Consider the following 26,874-nt stretch of genomic DNA (forward strand, 5'->3'; position numbering starts at 1 on the left):
TGACCCAATCTAGTAATGCCTCTTTGTGTTTTATCTTCTGAGGTGTGTGGTAGCAGGCTGTTTTTCTTATTCTTACACTCCTGATAATATTCCTCTTGCAATGGTTACATTGTGGCAATGTTTTTATCTGATTTATTAAAATGATTAAAAAGCAGGAAAACACAGGATATATTCTGCCAAGTTGATGAAGTTTTATGAGATGTTTAATATATTGTGTCAAATATAATTTATATTCTTGAGTCATTAGCATGTGAAACACCATAATATTTGATTCCTTTTTCTGATTAAGGGTGAGATACAGATACTCATTTTAGGAGCTGCCCATAATATACAGTGTTTAATTTATATTTAGACGAAAAAATCAACAATACCCCGAGGCACACTGCAGTAACTTAACAAAATATAGACAGACAAACAGGAAACATCTATAGAGTCACGTTTTACTTTTTTTGGACGTTGCCTAATTTCTCTTCCTTTGCTTCATTGCCCGCATTTCCTTTAAAAAAAAAAATTGTCTGTGTGCACACATGGATGACACTTGCAATGCACACATCCTTCCCATACACCACACACCATCCCTCTGAGCTCAAAGCTTAAACGGTGCACAGAGGGTGATGCATGCCATCTGGACTAAGGTAAATGTCATCCCTAATGGACATGGGAAGCATTTTTCCGGAGGCTGATTCCAAGCACAGCGTCATTATCAGACAGGCCAAGCATCCCTACCACTTGCTGATCCTGCGCCCACCCATGACAGTGGTCTTTGCCAAATCAGGCTCCGTGAAAGATGCTCAGGCAGTTTGCCGTGACTGCTACAATCATCTCAGCAGCAGCAGAGGGAAATGGGATTCTTCCTCCCTCTGCAACAAATGTTTTAATAATTGATAATGAAAGCAGTAAGCTGGAACTATATGTGGTATCTAGTCATGCAGCATAAAAAAAGCCAATAAAAGATGTGGAGATTACATCTACCTGTGCTAAACAGCAGAAAACGAATAGCACGCCCGATGGAATTCTTCACGCCAAGTTCAAATGCTCTTGTCCTGACAAGGCAATGAAGAAGGGCCGATTGCCGCAGTGACAGTTGATTAGCTGGAGATGCCTGCTCCTCTTATTTGAAATGATGCCCTTGCTGCTGGCACCGCAGATGTGCCGCCTGCGGGCACGGATGCGAGACCAGCTGCAGCGCGGGAGCGTGTGTTTTGTCATCTGGCCACATCACTGGCGCGAGAGCAGAGCGGGGAGGCTGGTGTGCCACGGGTGAGCTCTGGCCTCTCACGCTGAACAGAAATAAAGGGACCTGCACCCCTTGCTCTGGCCAACAAACCTCTTGTGTGATAGCACTAACCTTCAAAGACTGCTTCCCTGCTTCAAAACCCTGATGGGGGATTATTTTTTTGCTGGATGTGAGCAAGGAACCCATGGGAATGTGACTTTTAATGGGCGCTGTATCAAATGGAGAGGTGCTCAGGAATTGGGGCATCAATTTTTACAGATGTTTGGGAGCCTTGCTTGCAGGGAAACTGGGGACAATCAGGCATCTAAATGGCTTTTAACAACCCAGCCCTGCTTTCGGTGTAATTTCCCAAATATGTTATATAGAAAACCTAGTAACCCCTCCATTTTCCCCACAAATCTCTGTTCCTAGGGTAAGAGTGTCCCATCTCCTCATGCTATGAAAGGGAAAATATTGGGAAAACGGCTGCAGCAAAAGCTACAAACCAGCGAGGAGGTAGGAAGAGGCAGATTAGGGGGTTTGCATCACTACCAAGGGAGGTTAACATGTCATCAATTACTGGATCAAAAACTGGATCTGTACAGTGGGCTCCCACCATGCGGGGTTAGTCACTTCTGCCGTGGAGTGACTGACTGATGGGGAGAAGGATTAGTTCAAAATCAGAAAATTGAACTAGCACAAGCATGAAAAATTTGATACAAATTGTACTTTTTTTTTCAGCCGTTTCTCTCATTTGGGCTTTTCCACGTTTTTTTCTGCAACAGATGCATTTGCTCATTTAGAAATTGAGTCCTTAGTATAAGGCTTCATGAAAGTGAGAAATTAGTTGGGTTGTAATTAAGAGGTATGTAAAGTGTGGATGGAACATAGGAGGCTCCTGAGAAGTCCCTGCTCAGCATGAACCCAAGCACAGACGTTTCGTAGACTTGTCTTTTGAGGGCGTCTGGGTTCAGAAGTCTTGTTGTCAAAGGATCAGGATTATATGAAGACATCTTTCATTCCCATGGGGGATAATGACTTCCTGCCTGGATGGCAAATGTTCTCATTTCCCATGAAAAGTTATAGGACAAAGGTTAAGTACCTCCTGTAATTTCACAAAGAAATTTGTTAGAAGCCTCTAGCTGTCTTTTCTGCCTGTGCCAGACATTTTTTGTTGTTCTGGAAGCTGACTGCATGGTACAACTTGTAACGCAGGGGCTTGTTAGGACCTTAGAAGATTGACTACTTCACATTTCATGTCTTCAGCCTGAAAAGGAGATGTGCTGTGCGACTGCATAACTCGCGCTGAGAGTAACTCCTCACGCAGCAATGGCACCTGGTCTCTCGGCATCACTGGAGTCGTGTTACCAGGCCCCAGGGAAAAAAGTAGAACTGGGCTTATTCCCTGCAAGGAAATTTTTTTGTTAATATATTTTTTACAGAAGCACAACAGAAGCAGATAGATTCCAGCTCTTTGTCCTACTACCCAGGAGAGATCTTTTCTCTCTCTCAGGAGGGGAAAAAAATATTGAAATTACAAATAAATAGTGGTGAAGCCATTAAACAAAATGGAAATTAAGGGAAAAGTTGGAATGAGATGCTGTCGATATGAATTTTAAGAGTCCTTCCCAAAGGGTTATGTAAGAGAATGAACTAGATTCTGAATTTTTTGTTAAATTCATGCCAAGAAAATGAAAAAAATAACTATCTGAGGTTTGTAGTGCCCCATTAGTTTGCTCTGAGGTTTCCTGAGAATAATATGACTTTTTTATTTTACATTATAAGGCTATGATAGCCATATTTTACAAAGGCAAAATACTATGCACAAAAAAGCAATGCCTTTTCTTTTCTATTCCAAGAAAAAAGTGTTGGACACCAAGGCACAGTCTTAACATATTTCTTATTAACAAGGAGAGGTCATAAAAATACAGTTTTTTCCTCCTCCATCCTTTTCTTACTAAAAAGTAAATGAGAGCATATCTGCTCTGCAGTCTCTGTCCCAAGTGCTAGCTTTAAATTAGCTCACTGGGGTCCCAAGAGCATGTGACTGCAAGAGCCTGACGCTCAGCCCAGGCTGACTGCCCCAGCATTTATCCCAACTTCTCAGGCAGGTATTGTAGCACTGAGATCCGTGTTTCAAATACTCAAGGTGCCCTAATGAGCTACTGGAGACACAGGGCACATATATCACACCAACAGCCACCACGCTCTCAGGAGCACCCATGGCAATGGGGTGTGCTTTCAGATTTCAGGGTCTCTTTTTCCCAATAAGCCCAAAGAAGCCCATGGGAAAGAAGAAAGAAAAAGGAAAAGAAAACAAAAACAAACCACTAGCCTTTACTTCTGCAATTCCTCTGATTCTTTTGAGTTTCTGATCAGACATTTTTTTCATTAATTATTCACTGCAATCATAGTCCCTCACCATATGGGGAGGGGATTAGCTGAAACGATGAACCTCCGCTGCGGTTTGCCACCGTTACTTGGTCCTACCCAACAGGGATGGGGCTGCAGCTATTGACTTGCAAAGTGTTTCCTTGGAGGAGCCACGGTCCAGCTCCACTCAGCTGACAAAAGGACAGTTTATTTCACATTTCAAAGGAGAAAATGAATGGGTAAAAAAGAACTGACTTCTGGTGCAGAGCTAAGTAGATGTGTGTGTAGGGAGTGAGTCTCTGCTTTCCCATGCCAAGAAATGGAAAGAAAAAAAAAAGGAGTGTGTGTATGTGTGTATATATATACATATATACTTCTCTGCTGTAGCAATATAATGCAATGAATGAATCTGTGCGAGTCTAATTGTTTTCATTTTGTTTTGTTGTTGGTTTTTTTTTTTAATCTTGCTTCCCTCATTCCTCTCGTCCAAATGAATGTGACAAAGATGACTGCAAATATTTTAGTACCATGACTTGCTTGTTAGTTTGTTTGTTTTTGTTTTTTAGGTGAGGTGGTGGGCATTGACATTATGTTTTACCCTGGCGACTGAAAGATGAGCAGTTGATTCTCCCTTCATTAATATCTCAAACCAGCTGTAAAAGGAAGGAATAGATGGTCTGGAGCCGCCTTGTCAGATATAAAAGAATATAATAACATAGAATCCAATACTTTTCATATTGTTTACCAACAGATGAAGAATTTCTGGAGAGAGAGGTAGAAAATCTCATGATGCTGTGAAGGGACAGATAAGGTAGTGTGGGGCGTGATCAGCAACGTGGGGGACACTACAGGAGAGTAAAATGCCAAGAGCAGAACCTTGGCCTCTCTTCCTCAAGGCAGCATTTGGGAATGGTTGAAGATTCACCTGTCAACATCAAATAACTGGGTTTCTTTACATTGACAATTATCTGCTCTCTATAGAAGGAGGTTTCAGTGATGGACCACATGAAAGGCTGTTGAATACACAAGGGGAAGGACGCAGGTATTTATGTCAATGAAGTGGAAGGGAAATAACACAGCTGATTTATCTTGAGTAGCTCATACGACCTGTCTGTCCCTTCATTGTGCTGCTGGTATCTGTTGGCAACTGGCACAGCGGCCAACATATGAGCACAGATCAGTTGTTTCATATTCTCTCTTCACTTCATTGACGCAGAACATGTCATAAAATCCTGCTGTCCTCAGCGCCACCTTTCAATTCCTGAGTTTGGTGACAGTGAATGTCACTTGAGAAAAGCACAAGGGCCATGACTGGTGATAGTTTTGGGAAACATCGTGTGGAGCCGTGTCACCTTGAGAACATGTTCTTATTGTAGCTTTGAGTATGAATGTCACCGTGCTGTTAGGTATCCTCCTCTCTCCAGATAAAGGAGATACCCTACATATAGCTGTTGTCAGGAGGGGGAGCAGTCCGTAGTTTGCAAGTCAGATAATGGGGAATTGAAAGCCTGTGACAATGCCATGAAGGGAATATGGGAACTATTTTAGCCTCCTGGAAAAAGCAGGATTTCAATTGAGGTTTCCTCTCCTGCCGGTTAAAGTTAATGGAAACCTGAAAACTTTGGTTCAGATCTCCTATACAGATGCCATGAGTCCAATAGCTTCATCGTTTTTGCCCTTAAATATCTTCACGTCTTCAGCTGCAGCTAGGCCAACATAGGGTCTTGCTGAATGGGAAGTCTGGAGTTCAGAAGCCAAACTCTGCTTTTTCTGAGTATGCAGAAGCGTGTGCAACCAGAGGTAGAGGGGTTGCAATGTGGTGAATGTGAGGAGAGCTGACAAATGAGATTTCTAACCAAAATGACTTTATATTGTGTTACAGAAAAAGTTGAGCTGTGCAGGCTGGTAGGAGGGAAGAGTCCTGCTTCTAATTATGATTCAACATTATCTTTCACTGATAACAGCCTTTTTGTAATCAAAGAAGGTAAAAATGAAATGCATGTTGCTGATTTTTGTGTGTACATCAATGAGCAATACAACCACAGTGTAGTTTTAAATTAAATTCTTTTGTTCCTTTTGTTAAATTGAGTTTGATAGTTTTCCCTGGTGCTGGAGCTTAATTTACAGCAGAGAAAATTCTCTTAAATTGGTTTTTTAAAATGCACTCACATACACTACATTAACCTCTTCATTCCCTTATGGCGTATGTCAAAGAAAAATGATCCCTGTAACTCTGCTCACTGGAGAGATACATCTGTAGAGTATATTAATTGGTAGAGTTCCCATTCTGCTCTAGACAGATTTTTCACATAGTAAATGAAATCCTGGCTGCACTAATGCTCTTCTCTCTCTTTAAAAATACCAGTGCTCCAGCCTCCATCATTTTCCTTCTCCCACTGCTACATATCTGATCACTTCTGAACTCTTTTATTAGTTATGGAAGAGTTTCATCTTTGAATTTAAATAGGGAGAAGAGAGGCACCGAGACCCTGGTCCTCAGGAGTGTTTCTGTGCCTGACTCCTGGTGAAGCCACAGGGAATTAAGGATCTGAACACCTCTGAGGACATTGACCCATGCATGGTGCAATGTGGTGTTTGCAGCATCACATGAGAGGGCTCGATGGGGTACTTGGTAGGGACATCTATACTAGAAGATTTGTTGCAGCAGCGCACGAGTTTAGGATCTTGAAAAGTGAGTGAGGTGGACAGGGAGATGAAGATAGAGGACCTTTTTAGGTGTGTTTAGATCAGGAACTGATCTGAAGCTCTGCTGAGCACTGTAGGGAAACGTGGACCTGGTGCTCTCTGCTTGCTGGGTCTGTTAAGACCCCTTTGTTTCAGAAGCCAAGCCCTGCTTCTCCAGAGAGTAACAGATTAGTGAGGTGCAGAGAAGAAACTCCTTTTTTGGACACTTACCTTTTTCCTTCCTATCTCTGGAGTATTTTTTCATGAGATGCAGTGAAACCGCCACATACAAGTCGCTGTGTCTGCTCAGGTGACTTTTCTCTTTTCAAATTGTAAAGTGTGTTTTCAATCAATGTGATATCCCTACATTTAACTTCAGTTTCAAATACCGAGGAGACCTTTCTAACCCACACTCTCTCACTGTTGACATCAGAAGTGAGAAAGTCACAAAATTAAAGGAAGACTTTTGATTGCAGCGGAAACTTTACAGCTTGAAGCCAGTGAAAAGCAGACAGATAAACCAGCAGCGCGATTCAGGAGAAGGGGTGCTTTTGTCAGCACTGTTAAGATGCTAACAGGAATTGTGCACGGAGATTAAAAATGATCAAGATAACGTGGTGGCTTTGCTGATGGGTGGCAGTGACCCTCGTGAAACAGATCTTCTAGGAGAAAAAAATAGCAATTTGTGTGTCAGTTGGTTTCGTTGTGTTTTTTTTTTTCAGTCAGAACATGGATGTCTCAGTTCTGTTCAGTAATTTACTTAGTCTCAGGATTGTATTGAATTAAGGATATTTCTTTCAAATGAAAAAAGAACAAGAAAAGTGTTCTTTTGATAGAAGGAGTCGTGCTCCTGAGGGGCTGTGCCACAGTTAACAGAGCTCAGCATGGGAAAGAAAGTTGAAGTCTTGCTTTCCCAAGAAAGAATGACTTACTGTTTGCTGGTTGTGTTTACTGCCACCCAGAAAGTTTTGAAAATGAAAATAAATGACTTTGCAAAGCTCTTTGTATTGTGCTGTGAGAACTCTAGTAAAAATAGAAATCAATTAAAGCAGACCAAGCATAAGACTCGTAAACCTTTGGAGACCTTGGAGTCACTTTGCCTGACAGCAGCACTCGGTGCTGAGCCAGCCCGCTGGCATCTCACCCCAAAAACCCCAGTACCCTTCAAAGAGCTGTAATTTTTCAAACTACAGTTTTCCTAAACTAGAGCTGGACAAGGGCCAGGGGGAATTAATTTTTTTTTTTTTAAACTTCATGAACATTGAATCAGGATATCCATGAAGTGGTTTTCTGGCTCAAGAATATCTGAGAAAAGCCTGAGCAAATCCCATTAGGAGAACTGAGAGGTCTCCCAGCTATTTTGAGGGCTGTCTCGCAACCTCTGGACTCTGCTCCCTGCCTCAGCATCCAAATGATACTCATGGAAGTGAACACGAGTTGCTGCTAGTCAGAAAGATATAGTTTTTATAAAAATGGAAAAGACAACTGTCCTTTTCTTGTTGTGTCCTTGCTCCTTACTTCAGCGTGAGTAATGGTATGAGCTCAAGCAAATTATTTTTCTTAAGAGTAAAAATTACGGAACTGGAGATGAGTTGGGGACTGTACCTTTGCTTTAGGATTTGGGATTCAGATGGAGTTTAGGGATGCATTTATACAGTGAAGTAACCTGGACAGTACAGAGGACCAAACATAGGTGAACACCGGTGTGGTTTGTTAGCATGCTCCCAGACATGGTTTTGGCCCGTTACTAGCAGGACTGTCCCAGGAATGCTGCAGCAAAGCCTGGGGTTCAGAGCGGGCCAGGGACTGCTTTGGTAAAGAAGTTGTGACAGGGCGATGCTGCACTGGAGTGCAAGAGGGTTTGGCTGTTGTGGGCGAGAGGTGTGCACTGCCAATTGTCCTTCGGACAAGAAAACAGATTTTGGTTTGCTTTATTTACTGGTTTATATTTACTAACAAAATCATGAATGGAGGATTCAGGAGGTGAGAAGAAGGGGAGAGAGACCAAGCAAAAAGATCTTGGCTGTATGGGCTGAGGAGAAGGGGACTTAGCTGGGAGAGAAAAGCCTTCATACTGTGCCCTGCTTCAAGAACTGCCAACTTCTTCTCATTTAAAAGCATTGTGTAAATGTAAATCCAATATCAGATTGGATATTAGGAAAAAATTTTTTACCATGAGAGTTGTAGAACACTGGAACAGGTTGCCCAGAGAGGTGGTGGATGCTCCATCCCTGGAGACGTTCAAGGCCAGGTTGGACGAGGCCCTGAGCAACCTGATCTAGTTGGAGATATTCCTGTTCCTTGCAGGGGGGTTGGACTAGATGACCTTTGAAGGTCCCTTCCAGCCCTAACCATTCTATGATTCTATGATTCTATGTAAAACACAGGTCCACACTTACACATTGTTTTTCCATTGTTCAACATTGTTGAAATTTGTAGCAGAGAAGAATATTCCTTTCCCAGTTTTCCATTAAAATCTTCGCCATATACTACAGATGGAAGCACAGCATTAGAGACCCACACATCAAATAAGACTTGAGTGTTTTGGCCTTTGATCCTAGAAACAGCAGAAAATTAAGATTCTCTTTAAGGTAAAATTATGAGATAATTAGCATCTTAATATAAATATTGTTACAATAATGAATAATGCAATAGTGTTGTCTTTGAAACATCCATACATCAAACAATTTGTATTTTTCAAAACAGTAAATGATTGGTGATTGAAATAAAAGTTGTGTAAAAGATGTATAAAAATGATCTGTGAATTTTAGCATCCACAATAACTCTGGTGTTTGCATTTTACACACCTTCTACACTATGCTTTGATTTCAATCAAATACTCAGATGCTTGAGAAATCCAGCACCATAATCTGATTAATTTATGATATATGGAAAAGATTAAAGGACTCAGGCATGCTCCTAAAAATATTGTTATTGACTTCAGTAATGGCAGGTTCTGGCTTGAAATGAGGAGGAACTTTTCTGTCTTGAGATCCTACTGGCTTATTTGAGGGATTGTGTTTTTTTTTCCTGCTGAACTCAACTTTTATGTAAAACACGCATCACTTGAGTCCCAGGGAGGACAGAAATATGTAGTTTTTACTGTTTCTTTACTAAATTTGGATAGTGCTTTAGTGAGCACACAAAAAGATTTTATCATCACATGCTTTTTAGTTTGGACATTTTTCTCTGTTCAGTAAGTAAAAGCATTTTATGTTGTGTCTCATCATGAAGCTTCAGGTGATTTTTGTTACTTTTGAAATCCTCTTATTATGGGATCTGATCAAATGTTCTCTCCCCTAAAAAAAATCTGAATTGTCACTGCAGCCTCGTCCTCCCTGCAGTGCCATCCCATGCCATCCTCTTGCCCCTTGGTTTGCCCGTGTCCCTCACCTCTCCATGTAACTCGAGAACTCAGAAGTCAATTCTCTGTCTGACCTGGTTTGCCCAACTGCTCCCATGACTGCGGGACCTTCAGGACCTGTCACCTTCCAGCCTTCCTGCCAGCCAGGGACCTCAGCTGAAATCCCATCATCCTGTAAATAATGATGATGAGAGAAACATATTTGGAACAAATAGCAGCTGACAAATCTGAGATGATAATGGTAGATGGCGGTTGGCCTGGTAGGTTGTACGGAGGCTGCTCCTCTCTTTCTTTCTGTATTTTTATTTCCCCATACATGCATGAAGCTTTGCTGCCTGTTAATGAGTTGCATATGTCGACCAAGGGAGGAGCGACCCTCTCCAGCCCCCGGCTGCTTTAATTCGCACATGAATTCGTATAATAATTACTGCATCGCAGAAGTGTTTGCAAGTAACCTGGCAAGGTGATTTTTACTTTCTTAGCACGCAGTGCAATTTCTGCATCCTGAGTTTGATGGACACCTCAGGAGAGTGCAAAACGAAATCGGTAAACCCGTTCTCTTCCCCCCTGCTGTATACCCCATTTTCGTATTCCTCTTCCCGCTGTCTCTGCAGCATGGCGACCTCAAAACCTGCCTGTCTTCACAGCTCTTTCTCATGTTGTTCCCAAACAAATTATTTAGGAATTAAATTCTGTTTACCTCATGTTTTCCTTCCTCTATCATTCAGAAACAAATTATTTACAAACTAGATTACAGAAGAAAAAAAATATGTCTAGAAGATAGTAAAATATAATATTAAACAGAATTTCTAATGCTGTCTTTCTACCCAGGGAGATTAGAGACCTCGCTACTTCCCTTATCACAAATTCTTCCTTGGTGTTCAGAGTCGTAAATTTAAAGATATTTTCTTTTTTTCTGAAGTATAGTTTCACTAAAAATTGTAATTGCCTTTTTACAAATGTAAGCAGAATGGCATTTTGTTGGAATTAGGGGAGATGACAAAGCTGAGAGATTGTTTCTCCAGGCTCTCAAATCTTGCGGAGAAGCTTCTTTTCCCATTTCTTGAGATCGGAATTCTTTAAGAAATAAAGAGGTGTCATCCTGGCACGCCTTGACAACATCACCTTTTGCAGGTACTTTCTGCCTGGGTATGAGCTTTTCCAAGGCCTGTGTGTGTGTTGTGTCCCAGTTTGGAGGGAGCTAGGTTGTCGGGGCATTATTGTGGAAAAAGGGGAGCTGGGCAAGTGCTGTAGCATACAGGGGTCCTGGGATCAGTGATATAATCTGTGGCATTTGGGCTTGCTAAGCCTTTTCACGCATCTGATGATCACACAGACTCATGGAATAAAATTCTAAGCGTCAAACCAAGTTTTACTGGTGCCATGACAGATATTTCACCCAAGGAGATGATTTGGTTCTGTTTTAGTGGAGGGATGTGTGTGCTTATATCAAACACTGAAATAAAATCAAATAAATGCTGTTGATTTTATGGGCTCTGTCACTATTGGGAATGGATCTTTAATTATGACTTGAATTACAGTAGCAGCTAAGGGCCCCTGTGAGGATTTGCAGTCCCACTGTGCCAGGTGCTATAAAAACATCTAGGTTACAGCAGATGAATGAACCAAACTGATGGTGGGAAAGTGAAGAAGATTAATTAGATGACATTAAATCAAGACCGTCACAATTCTTGGCTAAATGTATCTCTAATCACATATGTCGTGTGTTGAACACACGTGCAGCTTTGCCATCTCATTTCTCCAGGGCCTGAGTCAGAAGGTGGCCGTGCCCTTGGCTGGAGCCACGCTTAGCGCAACAGGTCCAGCTGATGTGAGCAGCTTGAATTTTTGTCACCTTGAGACTAGGCTCCTGGTAGGATTTCAGAGTCTATGTTCCCAACTTCTAATTTACTTTGGAGATACTTCATAGTCACTTTGCCCCTAAGTACTAGAAATCATTTGGGAATGCTTCAAATGGCAATACTGCTTATTTATACGTCATAATGGGGTAGGAGGATGTTGCAGTGTGATTACTGTACTTGAGTACGAAAGTAATGTGAGATGCCAGTTCAAAATATAGAGATACTAAATTAATCTTTCAGTGCTGCTAGGTCTGGAAGGGATCCAAGGCTGTTTCATCATAATGTTCATAAAAATGATGGGAAGTTATTAAATATCCATCTCTGCAATACAGTGCAGGTAGGAATCCCAGATATTACTGTATTTAGATCTTTTTACAGATTTTATTTTTTTTTTTAATTTAGAAGAAGCACTGGGTTTCATTTGTAGCTGTCACAGACTGGCTTTGCTCCAGTGGAGCCAACGATCCGTGCCAGTCAATGCTAGCTGAGGATCTGGTGCCGCCTTCTCTAAAACTGTGGAAGACCCATCATCTGTTAAAACTAACAGTTAGGTGTGAGGTGCAGATGGCAATCATTTGCTCCTACTGGCTTTGTAATAGAAACATGTAAGACTGAAAGCTCTATCAAAGCATAAAACATGCAAGGTTTATTTTTACAAAGGGCTGAGTGTTATGGATACAGTCTTTTCCTCGCTCGCTCTCAAACACTCCGTTAATGCCCAACCTCAAAGCATTTGCGTATGCACACTTTGCAGAAAATCATGAGAGGAGATGGAGATGCCTGGCCAAAAGGAATAGCTTTAGGGCATTCATAAAAGAGCTTCCCAGAAATGCAGGGCAGGATAGTGTGTTGCGTTATTTGCAGGGTAAAGGATTTTTCTCGTGGCGTTGGAGAGTAGGCAGCAAAGCTGTCAAATGCTATTAAGCCATTGCTCCCTATTAGTAAAGGCATTTATTATCAACAGAAGATGAAGAAAAACATAACGTCTTTCATCACTGCAACAGGCAGGATGTTTTTATCCCTCTGAATCTTTCTGTTGGGGTTTTGCAGGAAAGCCCGCACACATGCCGTGCCTTATTTTTAAAAACAGACCAAGTTTTTATTCCTCTCACACTGAAGCGTCACCTTTAGCATCTGAACAACTGAGTTTACTGTAGCCCCAGGCTGAGGCTTTCGGAGTCTATCTGCAAACCCATTGCTATTCCGCATCACGCTTCAGCTGGAGCACAGCTCAGGGTGGTCTGCAGGAGCAGGAGGGGAGGGAGGCGGGTGGGGAGGAGAAGGAAAGGAAAGAAAATAAATAAAGAATAAAAACAATCAAACAAAAGTAACTCAGCTTGAATTCAGAGATGAGAAGGATGCAGTTACATGCTTATTATTGTTTAACCGTCTTATGATACTGCCCAAATTCTTTAGTGATTGAGGTTTCCACTGTGCCAGGCAGGGTATCAAAAATGATTCCTGCCCACGAAGAGCCTCCATCCTAAATTTAAGGCAGCAGAGGGGCAGAGGATGCAGACAGGCAGAGGAGTGTGATGAGACAGTAAGGGTATCAATCAGCAATCTAACCAGAGATCTCAGCAAACCTCCTGCTGTAACCACAGCAATGCATCTAGTTTACTCCCATTATCTCTGCAATAAATATTTTTTTTTTTTGCAACACAGGGTTAATAATCTACCCATAAGGGTTACCCACTCTTTATCTCATTTGTTGTACTGTTTAACAGTTATAATCTGCAGCAATTTTGTATTATAAAGAACTAATTAACAGCAGGATTTTTTTTCCACTGCATGTCATGGGAGTTTTTGCCAGAGACAACAGTGTTCCTGTACCTTAGTTCCTCAGCAAAGTTTTTATTCTGGGCTATATTCTGAAACTGCTGAGCTGACTTGCCAGGGACATTGCACTCACTATGTCATGTCATCAGGCAAAAGTTTTAATTCAGAACAACGCAGTGTGAGTTGAAGGTAGAATACATATTCCTCGATTCCCTGTGTGTTGACAAGCTTGCTAGAAGATTTTTCATTTACTGTGTTTATGAGGGTAGGATTTCAGGTTATGTAGTTAAAATTTAGGAAAAAAAAAAAGCAAGAAGCAGAGCTTGCAAGAACAACAGGTATGGAGACCAGACAAAACCTTGCTACAAACCCCATCCTGCTGCCTCTGAAGCCAGTAAAGGATCTTGCATCTGCTTTTGTTTCACACGTCATTACTTTTATTCTGTTGGTTTTTTTTTTCTTTTTCCTTTTCTTTCTGATTTACACGGGTGTAACAGAGAGGAGAGCTCAGTCTCCTATCTGCAGCTGTACAGTACGTGTCTGGAATGTCTGTATTCCAGTATAACACACCTAGGTTTTGTTGTTATCGCACTAAAGTGGCAACTCTGTGTTGAAAAAGACAAAGAGGCCCACCATGACCATCCTGCTATTGATTTACTTCAGAGTCCAGAATGTATAGCTTTTATTAAATAATGTCAATACTTGACAAGTGATGTCTATGTTGTCCTTCTTTCATTTAGCAATATAGACATGGGTATTAAAAAAAAAAAAGAAGATGCACTCGATGAGTTTTTCTTTTAAGAAGCTATTATACCATTGTAATATGGCCACCGTGCTGGCAGACTTTTGGCAGGTTTCAAATAAACATGCCAGAAATAATTTTCTTGACAACATCTTGGATTGGAGCATATCCAGCCTTCATCCATAACATGTCAGTGCAGTGGTTCTTTCACAAGCAGGAAAATATGTCTTCACAGATCTGTATTTTAGAGTCTTAAAATACTGTAGATGTCTGGATTTATGGCTTCAAAGTCAACTTCACAGGTGGGTAGCGTTATTTTTCAATCATAAATGAAGATGAAAGTGATAACATTTACGGTTTTTAGTATGCAGCATCAATGAAGTATGCTTATCTTAAAACCTGTGGTAGCATCTGTTTTACTTTCCTAATCCCAAAACAATTAAGGTTTTATGTAAGAGAAAGAAGGGAGTGAAAAACAAACTGAAAAAGGAAAAAAAAGGAGAAAAACAGGCTGAAGGGCTTTAGCTGGCTTGCAGAGGTCATGCAGGCATGGCGTTAGTTCTCCATGAGAAGCAGAGAGCAGGTGACTCCTACCCATGAGTGACTTTGCTTTAATGTTTCCTTTAATGTTGTTTTCAGTAGAATCATTTCATCAGAGCAGAAATTGTGCACGCTTGGTTTATTTCCATTTGTGTAATATGCTCAGAGTTCAGTATCAAAACCAAAGTGGTGTCTTTAGGATTACCAGCCGTGGTTCACACAGGGTATCGGCTTGCTGGCTGGTTCAGATCTCCGTATTTACACCTGCAAGCTGAGATCTTCCAAGAATGGGCAAATTATAGCTTTGCACTGCACATTGGAAGCAAAGCCTTTCAGGTACCACTTCAAGAATGTTATTTATGAACCTGTACCTGTCTAGGGCTTAATTAAACACCTTCCTGGCATCAGCCCCAAGCACAGAGGCTTTCCTGAGCAATGTGAATATGCAGCTGATGTCCACTTGTGGGGGCTCCTGTTGAAGGAGTGGGAGTTTGCTGCCAAGGATATGGGGTAACACGGACCGGTGGTGAGGCTGTAATCTCCTGGAAGTAAAAGCTGGTCATAGTGACACAGCAACATCCCTCTGGAATTGACAGAAATACAGATAGGAAAGATCTAAGCAATGTGAGTGCAGCAGATTTAGTGTAAGTGATTCCATTGAAAAAGACTTCAAATGACTGAGAAGAACAAAAAAAGCTACTTTTCTGTAGCTGTGCTGAATAGAGCTGTTTACCTTTCTTCGAAACATCACTTATATCTTCTTGCTTTTTATCAGGTGAAATTTCCTGATGGAATTCTGAAAATAAAGTGAAAACGTTCCTTTCTGCTTCCTTGCAGAAGTCTGTAATACTGAAGTTTTGTTTATGAGTAGTTTTCCTCCTCTTGATACGCTAGAAATTCCCAGTTGTCTTTGTTGTGGTTTTGCTCAAATATTGATTGGATGACTGAAGAATTAATGAGATTATGATATGAGAATGGATTCTGTGGAAGTATCGATATCCTGCAAGCTTAAGCACGTGCGTGGATTTCTATCATGCTGGGAGCCATGGATGGGGAAACCTCACTTAATGCAAGGTTTTATTAAGCTTCTGTACTACATCTGGGTTTGTAGGACTAATTCAAGCCTGTGAGCTGTTTTTTTGAATTTTAAAACTTCTGACCATTCAAAGGGGAGAGGACTGTTAGATTATTTTCAGGAATGTGACTGTTGCCATCAGTCCTGCAGTGCTGCCTGCGTCTTTCCTCTGTCCTTCAGACATTGTCAGGGCTTGGCTGGCTAGAAGCACTGTGGTTTCTCAGCTACTTGTCCCCACATCTCCCGTCATCCCTCTAGGTCCCACTGTGCCCTGCTGTGAAAGGAAGAATATTTCTGCCACTCCCTGAGAAACCCTGGATTCTTTTCCTGGCTTTATTTCTCAATTTGTATATGACCCTGGGAAAGTCACAGACTCTCTTTTGAGCCTATTTGCATCACCTGAGAAGTGGGACTGTAGCAGTTTCCTAAAAAAGATGTTAGAAGACTAAACTAATTAACGTTTTTATTTGTACTTAGGATGAAGATGCTATAAGAATACAAGTATTTATATTCTTTATGTTTACTTGCTGGCAAAATTGCATTTCTCAAGGCTCTTGACCTACTTTTCAGATTTGTCTCCAGTAAGAATAATAAACACAGTAAACTATAAATTTGTTCTTTCTCATTCTTTTTCACTTAAAATAGAAAACCAAATGCAAATGAGGGGAAGGCAAGGAGACGAAGGGGTGCTAACCTCTGCCCTTCTTTGTCAGAAGGAAGAGAATCATCATGGCTTTTCCAGAACTAGAATAACTAATGATATACAGATGCTACCTCAGATGTTTAATGCCTCAAACTTGGCTTTCCATTGCAGATTTATAGCCTTTGTAATGGATCGATCCCCAAACATACAGGGAGAGAGTCTCAACATTATCTTTTTCTGTGAAATGGATTCATTTCACAGGCTTTGGGGCAACCTGGTGTAGTGGAGGATTTCCCTGCCCACAGCAGGGGGGTTGGAACTAGATGATCTTTGAGGTCCCTTCCAACCCTAACCATTCTATGATTCTATGTTTCTATGATTCTATGTTTCTATGATTCTATGATTCTTGATATGGAAAAAATGAAAAATATTTTCCAGGATTTTCTGAAATCAAAACTGTGAGGTTTGCCTGACCTTCCTGCTTGAGTCATGTTGCTGTGTATAAAAGAAGTGAAACAAACTCTCTGATTTACAGAAGAACTTAGTCTATTATAAAGCTTTTTGTTTTCCTGAAAAAGTTGAAAAACAAAAAAAGAAGAATCTTTTAAAGACTATCAGCGGTCTGCCTTAGACTCACCATCCCTCATAATAAAGGAAATGAAGCAAAAATTCTAAATTGATGAGGTTGACAAGGAGGAGGAGCATCCAGAGTTGTTCTGGCTGTGAGGCCAGATCCCTTGAGTGAATTCAGCCTTCCAGGAAAGCGGAGTGCACTGATACATACCGTTCCTCAGGATGCTTCAGTGCGTGCATGAAATCATATTTAATACGCAGTGCTAAGGGGAATCCAGCAAAAAGCATGAAAGGGATAAAGTGCAATAAATATTTAAGATCTTGTGAATGCGAACACAGCACTTCATAAAAACCTCAGTCTCGAGAGCAGGAGTGCTGTATACATCGTAGACAGAACATATGGTACAACCACAATTAAGTCAAAGCTAATCAGTGAATAGTGATGGAGCTTTTATTCCAGAGTTTTAAGGACGTGATTAAATTTAATGTATATGCTAGACGTGAAGCTTATCTTCATGTCCTTAGACCTACCAACCTAGGAACGCAAGCAAGGTGGTCTGAGAAGATGTGATGTTTGCTGGGAAGGCAGAAAAGTTCACCATGGGGATATCCATATTGATTTTGATCTCCATACATACCCATGTGAATTATTAATCTTCCGGTATTCCTCTCTGGCGTCTTATTATAAAAGTATTTTGAAAGTTACTGTAAAGCCTTTTATTCCCAGATTTAATGAAGGTTCACAGGAAATTGGCTTTTGATAAGTGAGCTCAGATGAGTAATGGTGTGGGCAGCTGGTGCCCATGTGCGAGGAAGCAGCGGGAAGGGCAGATTACAGTACTGAGCATCCTATGGGTGCATTGCATGTATTCATTGTATAACATGACTTGGGATGGATTCAATTAATCCCACAACATATATCGTTCTATAATGACATGAATTGTGTTTGGCTTATGGGCTTCCCCCCACCACGGTCAGAGGTGTGGTTCTGCAGACATACATTGATGTTTGGATTCTGCTGTTTGTTTCCTTGTCTAAGTGCCTCTTCTAAATGTTCACTTTCCTTTGATGTTTCTAGGAGCTGGTGGGGAGTAACCCTCCTCAAAGAAACTGGAAAGGAATTGCAATTGCCTTACTTGTTATTCTCGTTATCTGCTCCCTGATTGTCACCTCTGTTATACTCCTGACACCAGGTATTTATAACCTTTAACTCACTTCCATTCTGTTTTTCTTCTGTAATTTTACACTTCCAAGCCTAAAGGGATTGCAAATTGACTGCAAAGACAACATCAAAGGAATCATGCTTCCCATTCTTCAGCTTGATGTGATGCTGACTTCAAGGTCATTCCTAGGTAGATAGTTTTCATTTTACATTTTGATTCAAAGTTCAGGGCCACAGGGCTGAAAGTATAAGGGTGAAACTTAAATGCATAAACATAGATGAGGAGTGTCATGTTAGATGTGCCAGGGTGTGAGAGACATCGACATAGGCCAGTCGGTTGGGATGCAGGAATCCCTGAAGTTCATACTGCAGTAGCTGCCAGTTGGGTGGCATATCCTAGACCACCTAAATAGCACCTAAAAATAGCATCAGATGCCTATGCTTAAGCATCTAAATCCCAACCCCTTCAGCAGTATTGCTTTTTAGATCAGACCATTGTGTTCCAGCTTTATGAAGTAATTCCAGATAACTACGTGCCAGATAGCACTTAACCACAGCAAATAATTAGTAACTTCCCAATTAGGGATTCTTTAAGTTAATCCCCTTACCAAATTTCAGCAAAGTTCTGTGCACGTAACCTCAGTAAATTACTTCACTTACAGTAGCTGCTGAGGTTGTAGGCTTGAATTTTAATGTGATATCATTATGATTATTGATTATTACATATTTATACAGCCTTGTAAATTTCCATGACTACTTATGGAGTAGAAATAACGTGCTTTCGCTGCTCAGAGAAGCTTGTGATCTGAATATAAAAAGACAAATGAATGAGAGATGAGACATAGAAAAGAGAATTCAGTGTCAGAAAGGGTGAAGAGCTACAAAGCACAGGAGAAGGCAGAAGGTCTTCTGCAGAGGGATGTAGAGGAGAAGAAAAGAGGCTCCTTCCTGGATGAGTACGTGGGAGTGATTCTAGGGGACAACAGGACAGACAGCACAGTGCTGAGGAGGGGAACAGAGGCAAAGGAGAAATGAAACCATAGAAAACGGAAGAGCACAGGACAGAGAAGTGGAAAAATGAGATATAAGTTGTGGGGCAGAAATTTCTAGCTCATAGCATGTGAACTGAAATCTGGGCCATCTTCCTTAACACAGTTCTTATGCCACAGGCCTACTGTATGGTAGACTAGAGACAGCGATAGATCAAGAAACACAGGACTGCACTAAGTTAATTTGAAAATGAGTGAAACAATTACTGCTTAATCCTTTTGGTTATTTATTGTCATGCTATGTTCAGTTTATTTCATGCTATCCTGAAGTTTTCAATGTAAATGTAAGTAGCTAACGGTCATGCCAGAGTAATTAAGTAATTAAATTAATTAAGGTTAAACTTAATTAAGAATAATTTTAAAATTACTTTCGCTAGGGTTCAGATTTAACACCCTTGGACAGTGCAGTTCATCTATGAGATGTTTTGGGTCATGGTCTGTGGACTGTATTTACATCAGGCACCACTTATTTGCAGTGACAAATATCGTACCTTACTCATGAGATACGGAAATGTCGTCATCTATTTTATGGAAATGCAGTCCCAGACTTTTCAAAAATGCACGCTGAAGCCTAGATTCCCTAAACCACACCTGTGGGCTTCAGGAAGCTGTCAGTGGCTCACACTGCACAGATGAGACCATGGGTGCCACTTCCATCGAAAAGCAGGATTCCATATAGAAGGATACATGGGGAGACACATAAACGTACCTCTGCAGTCCTAAATGCAGTCGAAGTCAGAAGTCTTTCCTTTTACCAGGTCACCTGGAATAATAATTTTTTTTATAAGGATGGTCAGAGTGATATCTGGTGAAGCTTTAGCAGCTCTGGTTTCAATTCTAGGGTCCACTATAGCCTTCATTTAGGATTTCTCCTGAATCCTACTCACACATAAAATCCACTAATGACCATTATAACTATAGATACTGCAGCTCTGTTGTCCAGGTAAGTGCCTAGATGGGAAAGGCGTACGGAGCGTTGAGAATCTGTAGTGAATGTTCTCTAATTTAGGAAAACACAAGTAGATATGGGTTATTATGGTGACCTTCTATTTTACATAGTATGAAGTGGGAATATGAAATACTCACTTTCAGTTATAAATAAAATTCACAAGTGTATTTGTGTGTTTATATGTGTATATGCTTCCACAAAGACTTTCTCTGTTTGGGATATGTATGCACACACACGTATACACATGAATCATACAGTTATTAATAGATACTTAGCAACAACTCCAAATAGCACCATTGTAGAGGGTCTCTGTGCTTGAAACTTAGGAATATGCAAAGTCATTTTCTATGCTAAAATTTCCATTCAAGTTTTTTGAGATTTCTAATTACCTGATTTGCAGTTAAACTGGGTTTGGGTTTTTTTTTTCCCTGCTGGTGTTTCAGACCTGTCTCCTACATGCAAATATAAAGCCTCTGAGCTCAGTGCTGCTTCTGTTTGTATTATGGATCCAGACTGCTTCATGGTGAGACTCTGCCAAGGGTAAAATAGATAGCTTAGATTGCTGCTGTGGCTTGGCAGCAGCTGAGTTCAGTCTTCTTTTGGGCCATCGGCCCTGGAGCTTGTTACGAGGACGTGCTATGGCAGAGCGTAACAGGAGGCTCATTTCACAGGCATTTCCCACCAGCCAATGCTAAGTGAGACATTGAGGCTGGTTTGACAAACATAAAAAGTATTACATTGCTGATCCTGACTGGGGATAGCACACGCCAGCAGGGTAGGAGTGGGGAAGATGAAGGAGCCTGTCCAAAAGGAGATGCAGAGTCTGCATTTCCCTGCCACAAAGCAATTCACTGGAAGAAGAGATGTTTATCCTTTGGTAGCCAAACTGAAAAATAAGTGATGGATCTTTGAACAGGAGGCAAGAAAGGGACAGGAAGAAAGTGAAGGAAGGAGGCGAAGCAGTTTTGTGGATGCTCATGGGGAGTTGCTGCCAAGTGTGAGAGTGATATCAGAAAAAAATAAGCAAAAAACCCAAACAAATAAAAATACCCTCAAGTGGGGTGATGGAGTCTGGCATCGGCAGAGCACTATGCTTGAGAATAAATATTTTTAAGTCTTCCTTCTGGTGATAATGTTGGACTCCAGCCTGACTCTGTCGTACTAGTACAAATAACCTTTTGCATTTTACTTCTGAATTCCTTACTTGTTCCTATCTATCTTGGCCCTCTCCCTGACTGGGAAATCATTCTCCTCTAAGTATTTTGCTGTTGGTTTGAAGGGCTGTTTTGCAGTGCAATACCAAGGCATGGAATGTAGAGATGCTCTAAACCCAGTGCTGAATGAACATCATGCAATGCCTACAGAGGACATGTACATTTGGGACATGTATGGGATAGGGTGCAGCATGCGGGCTCGTAGTCTGTGTTCAGACAAAAAAATGTGGTTAACTGGACCCATAACTTTCATCATGATGGTGGTATTTCCCAATATCCAATATTCCAGTTTCCAATATCATAGATATCAAATTTCTCAATATCCCAATATCCAATATCAAGGCCAGGCTTCTACCTGATCTAGGGGAAGGTGTCCTTCCCCAAGGCAGGGGGGTTGGAACTAGACGATCTTTAAGGTTCCTTCCAACCCAAATCATTCTATGGTTCTATGATTCTATGGATACTGCGAAAACTGGGGTAGTCTGCTGGGTAGTCCTGCAAAACAAAGAGTGAGTGGTAGAGTTGAGAATGTGGAAGGTTTGCTCTTCAGAACAGATAATGAGTAAAGTATTCAATAATTGAGGAAAAAGAGGATTTATATATCTCTTCAAGATTCTTTTACAAATTGGCCCAAACCTTTAAAGAAGGTGTTAACTCTGGATTCAGCTTCAAGAAAGCTGAAATCCCTAGTGGTGTAGGTTTCTCAGAGGCAGGTCACTCACCCTGCTTTAAGATTAGCTCATACACTGGGAACAGTGCTCTTTGCATTCAGCAGGTATTGTAATTACAATAGCGGTGCTTTGTTGCTAGCTCACACCTAGGTCCTGTTTTATAAAATCCTACGAAAATTTCAGCATTTCTATGATTTGTATATCCTTTGGCTTTCTAGAAAAACGTTTTCAGAAGACTCAGTAACTAGTGAAATCTTGCATTTAATGACACTATAGCATACTGAATGCACGCAATTGCTTACGCTAAAGGACTCTGGTTTCATATGTGTGAGTCCACCCCCCTTTGAAAAATGTGGAACTATTTATACAAATGATAAAAGTGTGAGACTGAGCTTTTCCTAATTGGTGGTTGTTCACTTGTCTCAGCGTGTGGCACCTGTACGGGTCCCGTCCCAGCAGTGTTGTGTGTATTTGTGTAAACACGTGCGAAAGTTTATAGTTATGCGTGTGTTTGTGCACACACACACACACATATCAAAGCTGAAGAGAGGACTCGATCCTACAGAAATTTTTGTTGAAAAAACCTCCCCAAAATACCATTAGACATTTTGCTAAGGAAAAGGCTGCTCTCTAGTCTCCTCTGTTTGGAAATGGAGGAAAACAAGGACTTTTTATATATCTGTTTCTGATATTTAAAACTTTCTGGAGATATACATCAAGTTTGCTCCCTTCAAATCTGACCTTTAGCTGAAAAAAGGAAAGTACACCCAACTCTGCATTAAAATTTTTCCAAAATTCATATGAAATATTTTTCAGAGATGGTACTGAGGTAGTCACTGCCTAGCATTTATTCACAGCATGCTGTCAGACAGCCAAACACATCACTTAGTAAGCTTTGTATGACTTTTGCTAGTTGGGAAGAGCAAGGAAATATCCTGTGACCAGCTGTGCAGGAGTGTAGTTTGTTTGCTCACAGCTGTATATATAAATGTATATTATATGCCATTAAAAAAAAAAAGAAGGGATTTAACAGAAGGGAGAGAGGCTGCCTGTTTGCCTTGCCTGGCCACTGCCTTTTGGGTACAGGGAAGTTGTCTGGGGAAAAAAAAAAGGCTCAGGTTTGCCTGGGGATCAAGCAGGTATGCTAAGGTGGAAAGGGAGCTCTGCCAGAGGTGGACATTCATGGATGCATGCTCACTCATGTTCTTGTAATGCACAATAGCCCAGCAGATGTGTGAGAAAAGCATCTGGCACTGACTTGTAGCTGAGCCCTAGGGATGATGGAAAGAAAGGTGGGCACCCAAAGGTGACTGAAACCTTCTGACCCATCAAGCAGCCTCTGAGCATTGCTGGAGTTGAGAGGAAGCTTGAAAGAAAAGATTGGTACTGCACAGGCAGAGAGGTCAGCTCATAGACCTTTTCCCTTCTGTTTTGAGTTTTCTGGGTTTTTGGAGGATCTTTGTTCTGTTTGTGTTCTGGAGAGCAAGATTTTATCAGTTCAGTGCTGACTTCAAGGACAAGGTGCAAACAGATGAACCCAAAAGGTCTGACCAACGCAGGGTTCCGTCATGCCTTTCACGTTGAATCAAAAATAAAACAGGCATGGTTTTCACTGGATTCTCTCCCCATGTAACTTTGCTGTTTGGATGGTGGGTTTCTGACTTTGCGCTCAAACTGCAAGCACTTGTGCCACCTGCACTGCTGCCATGCTGCTGTACTGTAAGGCCCTGGTTGGCAGCTGCCATCTGGGTCTGCTGGGGTTGGGGGACATGAGTGCAAAACAGGTGGTGGCACATGCTTGATCTCCTCCTTTCATAAACCCAAGGAGGCCCTAAGGTCTCTGCAGTTGGGTGTGGACACAACTTGTGTCCACCAGCTGGCTTAGACACTCTAAGACATGCTCAGAGACTGTTGCCAGGGGAATGGAATAGGTATTCTTAATGAGTGCTCTGACTTGCCTATGTGTTAGATGAGAGGTGAGTAAATCTGAATTTTTTACTAAAAATCATTGATTGATTGATTATTTAGTTTGTTGTTTTCTCCCCAGCTCTATAGCTGATATTTGTGTTGTCCATGATTCGTTATAGAACCTATTGCAGCTATTACAGCCCACCGCAGGAGACAGTAAGGGAATCTCAACAAGGCACATGCCTTATGGAGACTCCTGGGTGTGCAGGCATTGTTTGCCACCTGTCTCTCTTCCTTCTGTCCCTTAAGAGGAGTTTGAAGTGCTGTGAAGGTATAGAGCTAGTGCAGCCCCCAGACTGGCTGTCTCCATCCTGCACAAAAAGAGGGAATGAGAAAGGATTCTCACTCTTCTCCTTCTCACATCTCCAGCACAGAGGTTTGCTTGTGCCTGTCCTTATGATCTCATGGTAGGGAAGAGGATATCCATGTTCCTCAGTGTGGCATTTGGGAAGCAGCGCCTGAAACAGCTCCAAGCTCAGGGCTGTATGTGGGCTCCGACCTCCTGCTCTGCATCGCCTGATCTCCCCAGGTGTCCAGTGCTGGAAACTTGCACCATGGTGGGAACTAATTGGAACAGTTTCCTGGAGTTCCTCTGACCTGTATTTTCCATTTTAATAAATAAAATTATGCAGAAAAACTTGGCATAATGCTGTCACGCAGAGGGATTTGGCTGAGGACTTGTATTAATGTGTCTTAGTATTTGGAAACCACATTGAGGAATGTGATTGAAACCTCAGTCAGACTTGAAAAAAATATGAAAATTGAAGAATATAATTTAATTTGGAAGAAATGATAGTTTGTATTGAAATACCTTTTAGTGGAACAAAACATTGTTCATAGGTAATTTTCAGTTGTCGCATGTAGTTCAGTTACTTCCATTTAGTGTAGTAAAGAAGACTTTTTTCCTCTAATAGATGGCTTCAGAGAGTCTGATTCCACTAATCACAAGTGTGTTCAGTGTAAGAAGTTCAGTGCTAAACAGTGTTAAAGATAGCTAAGGCTGCGTGACACCGATAGACCTCAGGCATGAGGATGCTGTAGCAAGGAGAGGTGCTGAAGCACACATCCCTGCTGTGGAAATACTCAGAATGTGACCTTATGTGTTCCTTTAAAGAGCAAATGAGTTCAAGGCTGACCGAAAGGTTTCCGTGAAAATGTTTTTTTCAGTCAAAAACTTACATGTTGAAAACAAATTATTCACAGAAGATGACTGCTTCTCATGACAAAAAATAATTACTGTTGGGGGAAAAAAAGAAAAGAAGGAATATATTAATCAAAATTGTTTCAGTTTTTTTTCTAAAAATTTCAGCTTTGAGAAAATTAAAATCCATTTTTATATTAACATTTTTATGTTAATCCATTTTATATAAACTAACAGAGTTTTGGGATGTAATATACGTACTCTTTATCTGTAAAGCCCAAGAATCCATTGATTCAAGACCGAGGAGCCTGTTTTGTGTTTATGGTAACTGTTACGTAGCAGAGATGTGGTGATAGAAATGAAAATGCATAATTTTGGCACAGGAGAAGATGCTAGCTGTGGCAAACTTCAAGTGGTTAAATTCGTGCCTTGTTTTTTTTTTGGTTGGACTCATTTGGGTTTAGTCTTGGTGGCATCCTAGATGAGACAGATTTCCTTTTAACAATAATGTATATGCAGACAGAATTCAGTTCTGTGTTTTCTTCAGATGATGCTTTGCATCAGCAATCTGTTAGCAATCTCTGAGTGAAACATGAGAAATGCAAAGAGGACTGTCCGAAGGGCAGCGGAGGAAGATGTACAGCAAGTATTTCTTTGTGGGGAAAGCGGAATGCTGGAGTAGAGTTAGGAAGAACAAACTAAATGAAGGACACTTTATTACAAGTTGATCTTACTGTATCAGTCTGGTTCTTCAATGTAAAAGCTGCCCAGATTTCCATGTTTTTAAGTGAACTGTATATCCTTTCACTAAAAATGAAAATTAGTACAGGCCAGCTATGCAACACCTAAGGATTTAGGGTTATGTCTCATAGATTTTTAAAAAATATTTCTAAAATGTCTGATTCCCAGGGAAAATCTTTTGTGAGTCCCTGAAGTAATCTATACGAGCCCTTTAAGGCTAAATACCTTTCCAACTGTGCCTCTGCGTGACAGTTTTTAAGGAAATAAAAATATAAACTATAAAAACTTGGTCACTTTTAATTATTATTTTTAAATTTAACTAATGGTTTCAGAATAGTCTTAGTGTTAAGTTGCTTTAATACTCTTCAGAATAGTCAGCATTATATAGCACTATGACATGAATAGGTGTGTTTTCATGACTTTCAAAATCTTTTTTCTTTAGATTATGTCCAAAAATGTGTGGTTTGGACCATATCTTCATCTTTTTGTAATTGCTGAGTGCAGGCATAAATGACCATGAGGTTTCTGTTTATGAACCACTAGATGGTCCTTTTATACCAATGACAATGGGAGAAGGGGCTTATGTGTGAAAGAAAGCTTAATGTGGACCATTTCCAAATGAGATATGACATGGCACTATTCACAGTTGCTGTACTTTCAGATACACTTCAAAGTTGAAGTAATGGCAGTTTGTTTTTGAATGTTTTACAGCTGAAGATAACAGCTTGTCTCAGAAGAAGAAGATAACGGTGGAAGATCTCTTCAGTGATGATTTCAAAATTCATGACCCAGAAGCTAAATGGATAACTGGTGAGTGAGGCACTAATGTGTTGCAGTGTCCTTGCTCCATGTTCTCACTTTCTGGGCATCTCTTTTTTATTTCCTTCTTTATTCTTCCTGTTTTTTATTTTGCTCCTGAAATTACAGAATCAAGGAGTGGTTGAGGTTGGAAGGGACCTCAGGAGACCACGTTGTCCAACTTGCTGCTCAAGCAAGGCCAGCTGGAACTGGTTGCCCAGAACCATGTCCAAAAAATCCTCAAGATGATCTTTAAGGTCCCTTCCAACCCAAACCATTCTGTGATTCTATGCTAGGCAGACACTGAAAAACACAGCCTTTCTCCCAAG

The 26,874-nt window shown here is 40.9% G+C and overlaps 1 protein-coding gene across 1 annotated transcript in view; it reads left to right on the forward strand.

Annotated features, from left to right (window-relative positions):
- DPP6 (dipeptidyl peptidase like 6) overlaps window positions 1–26,874 on the forward strand; it is a 430,344-nt gene that overhangs the window by 226,837 nt on the left and 176,633 nt on the right. The window contains exons 2-3 of the mRNA XM_086614246.1: window positions 17,931–18,045; window positions 26,459–26,557. Of these exons, the coding sequence (XP_086470372.1) occupies window positions 17,931–18,045; window positions 26,459–26,557 (214 nt within the window). The remainder of the gene's footprint in view (window positions 1–17,930; window positions 18,046–26,458; window positions 26,558–26,874) is intronic.

This window comes from Tauraco erythrolophus, chromosome 7, assembly GCF_009769465.1.
Source record: "Tauraco erythrolophus isolate bTauEry1 chromosome 7, bTauEry1.pri, whole genome shotgun sequence".
NCBI classification, from domain to species: Eukaryota; Metazoa; Chordata; class Aves; order Musophagiformes; family Musophagidae; genus Tauraco; species Tauraco erythrolophus.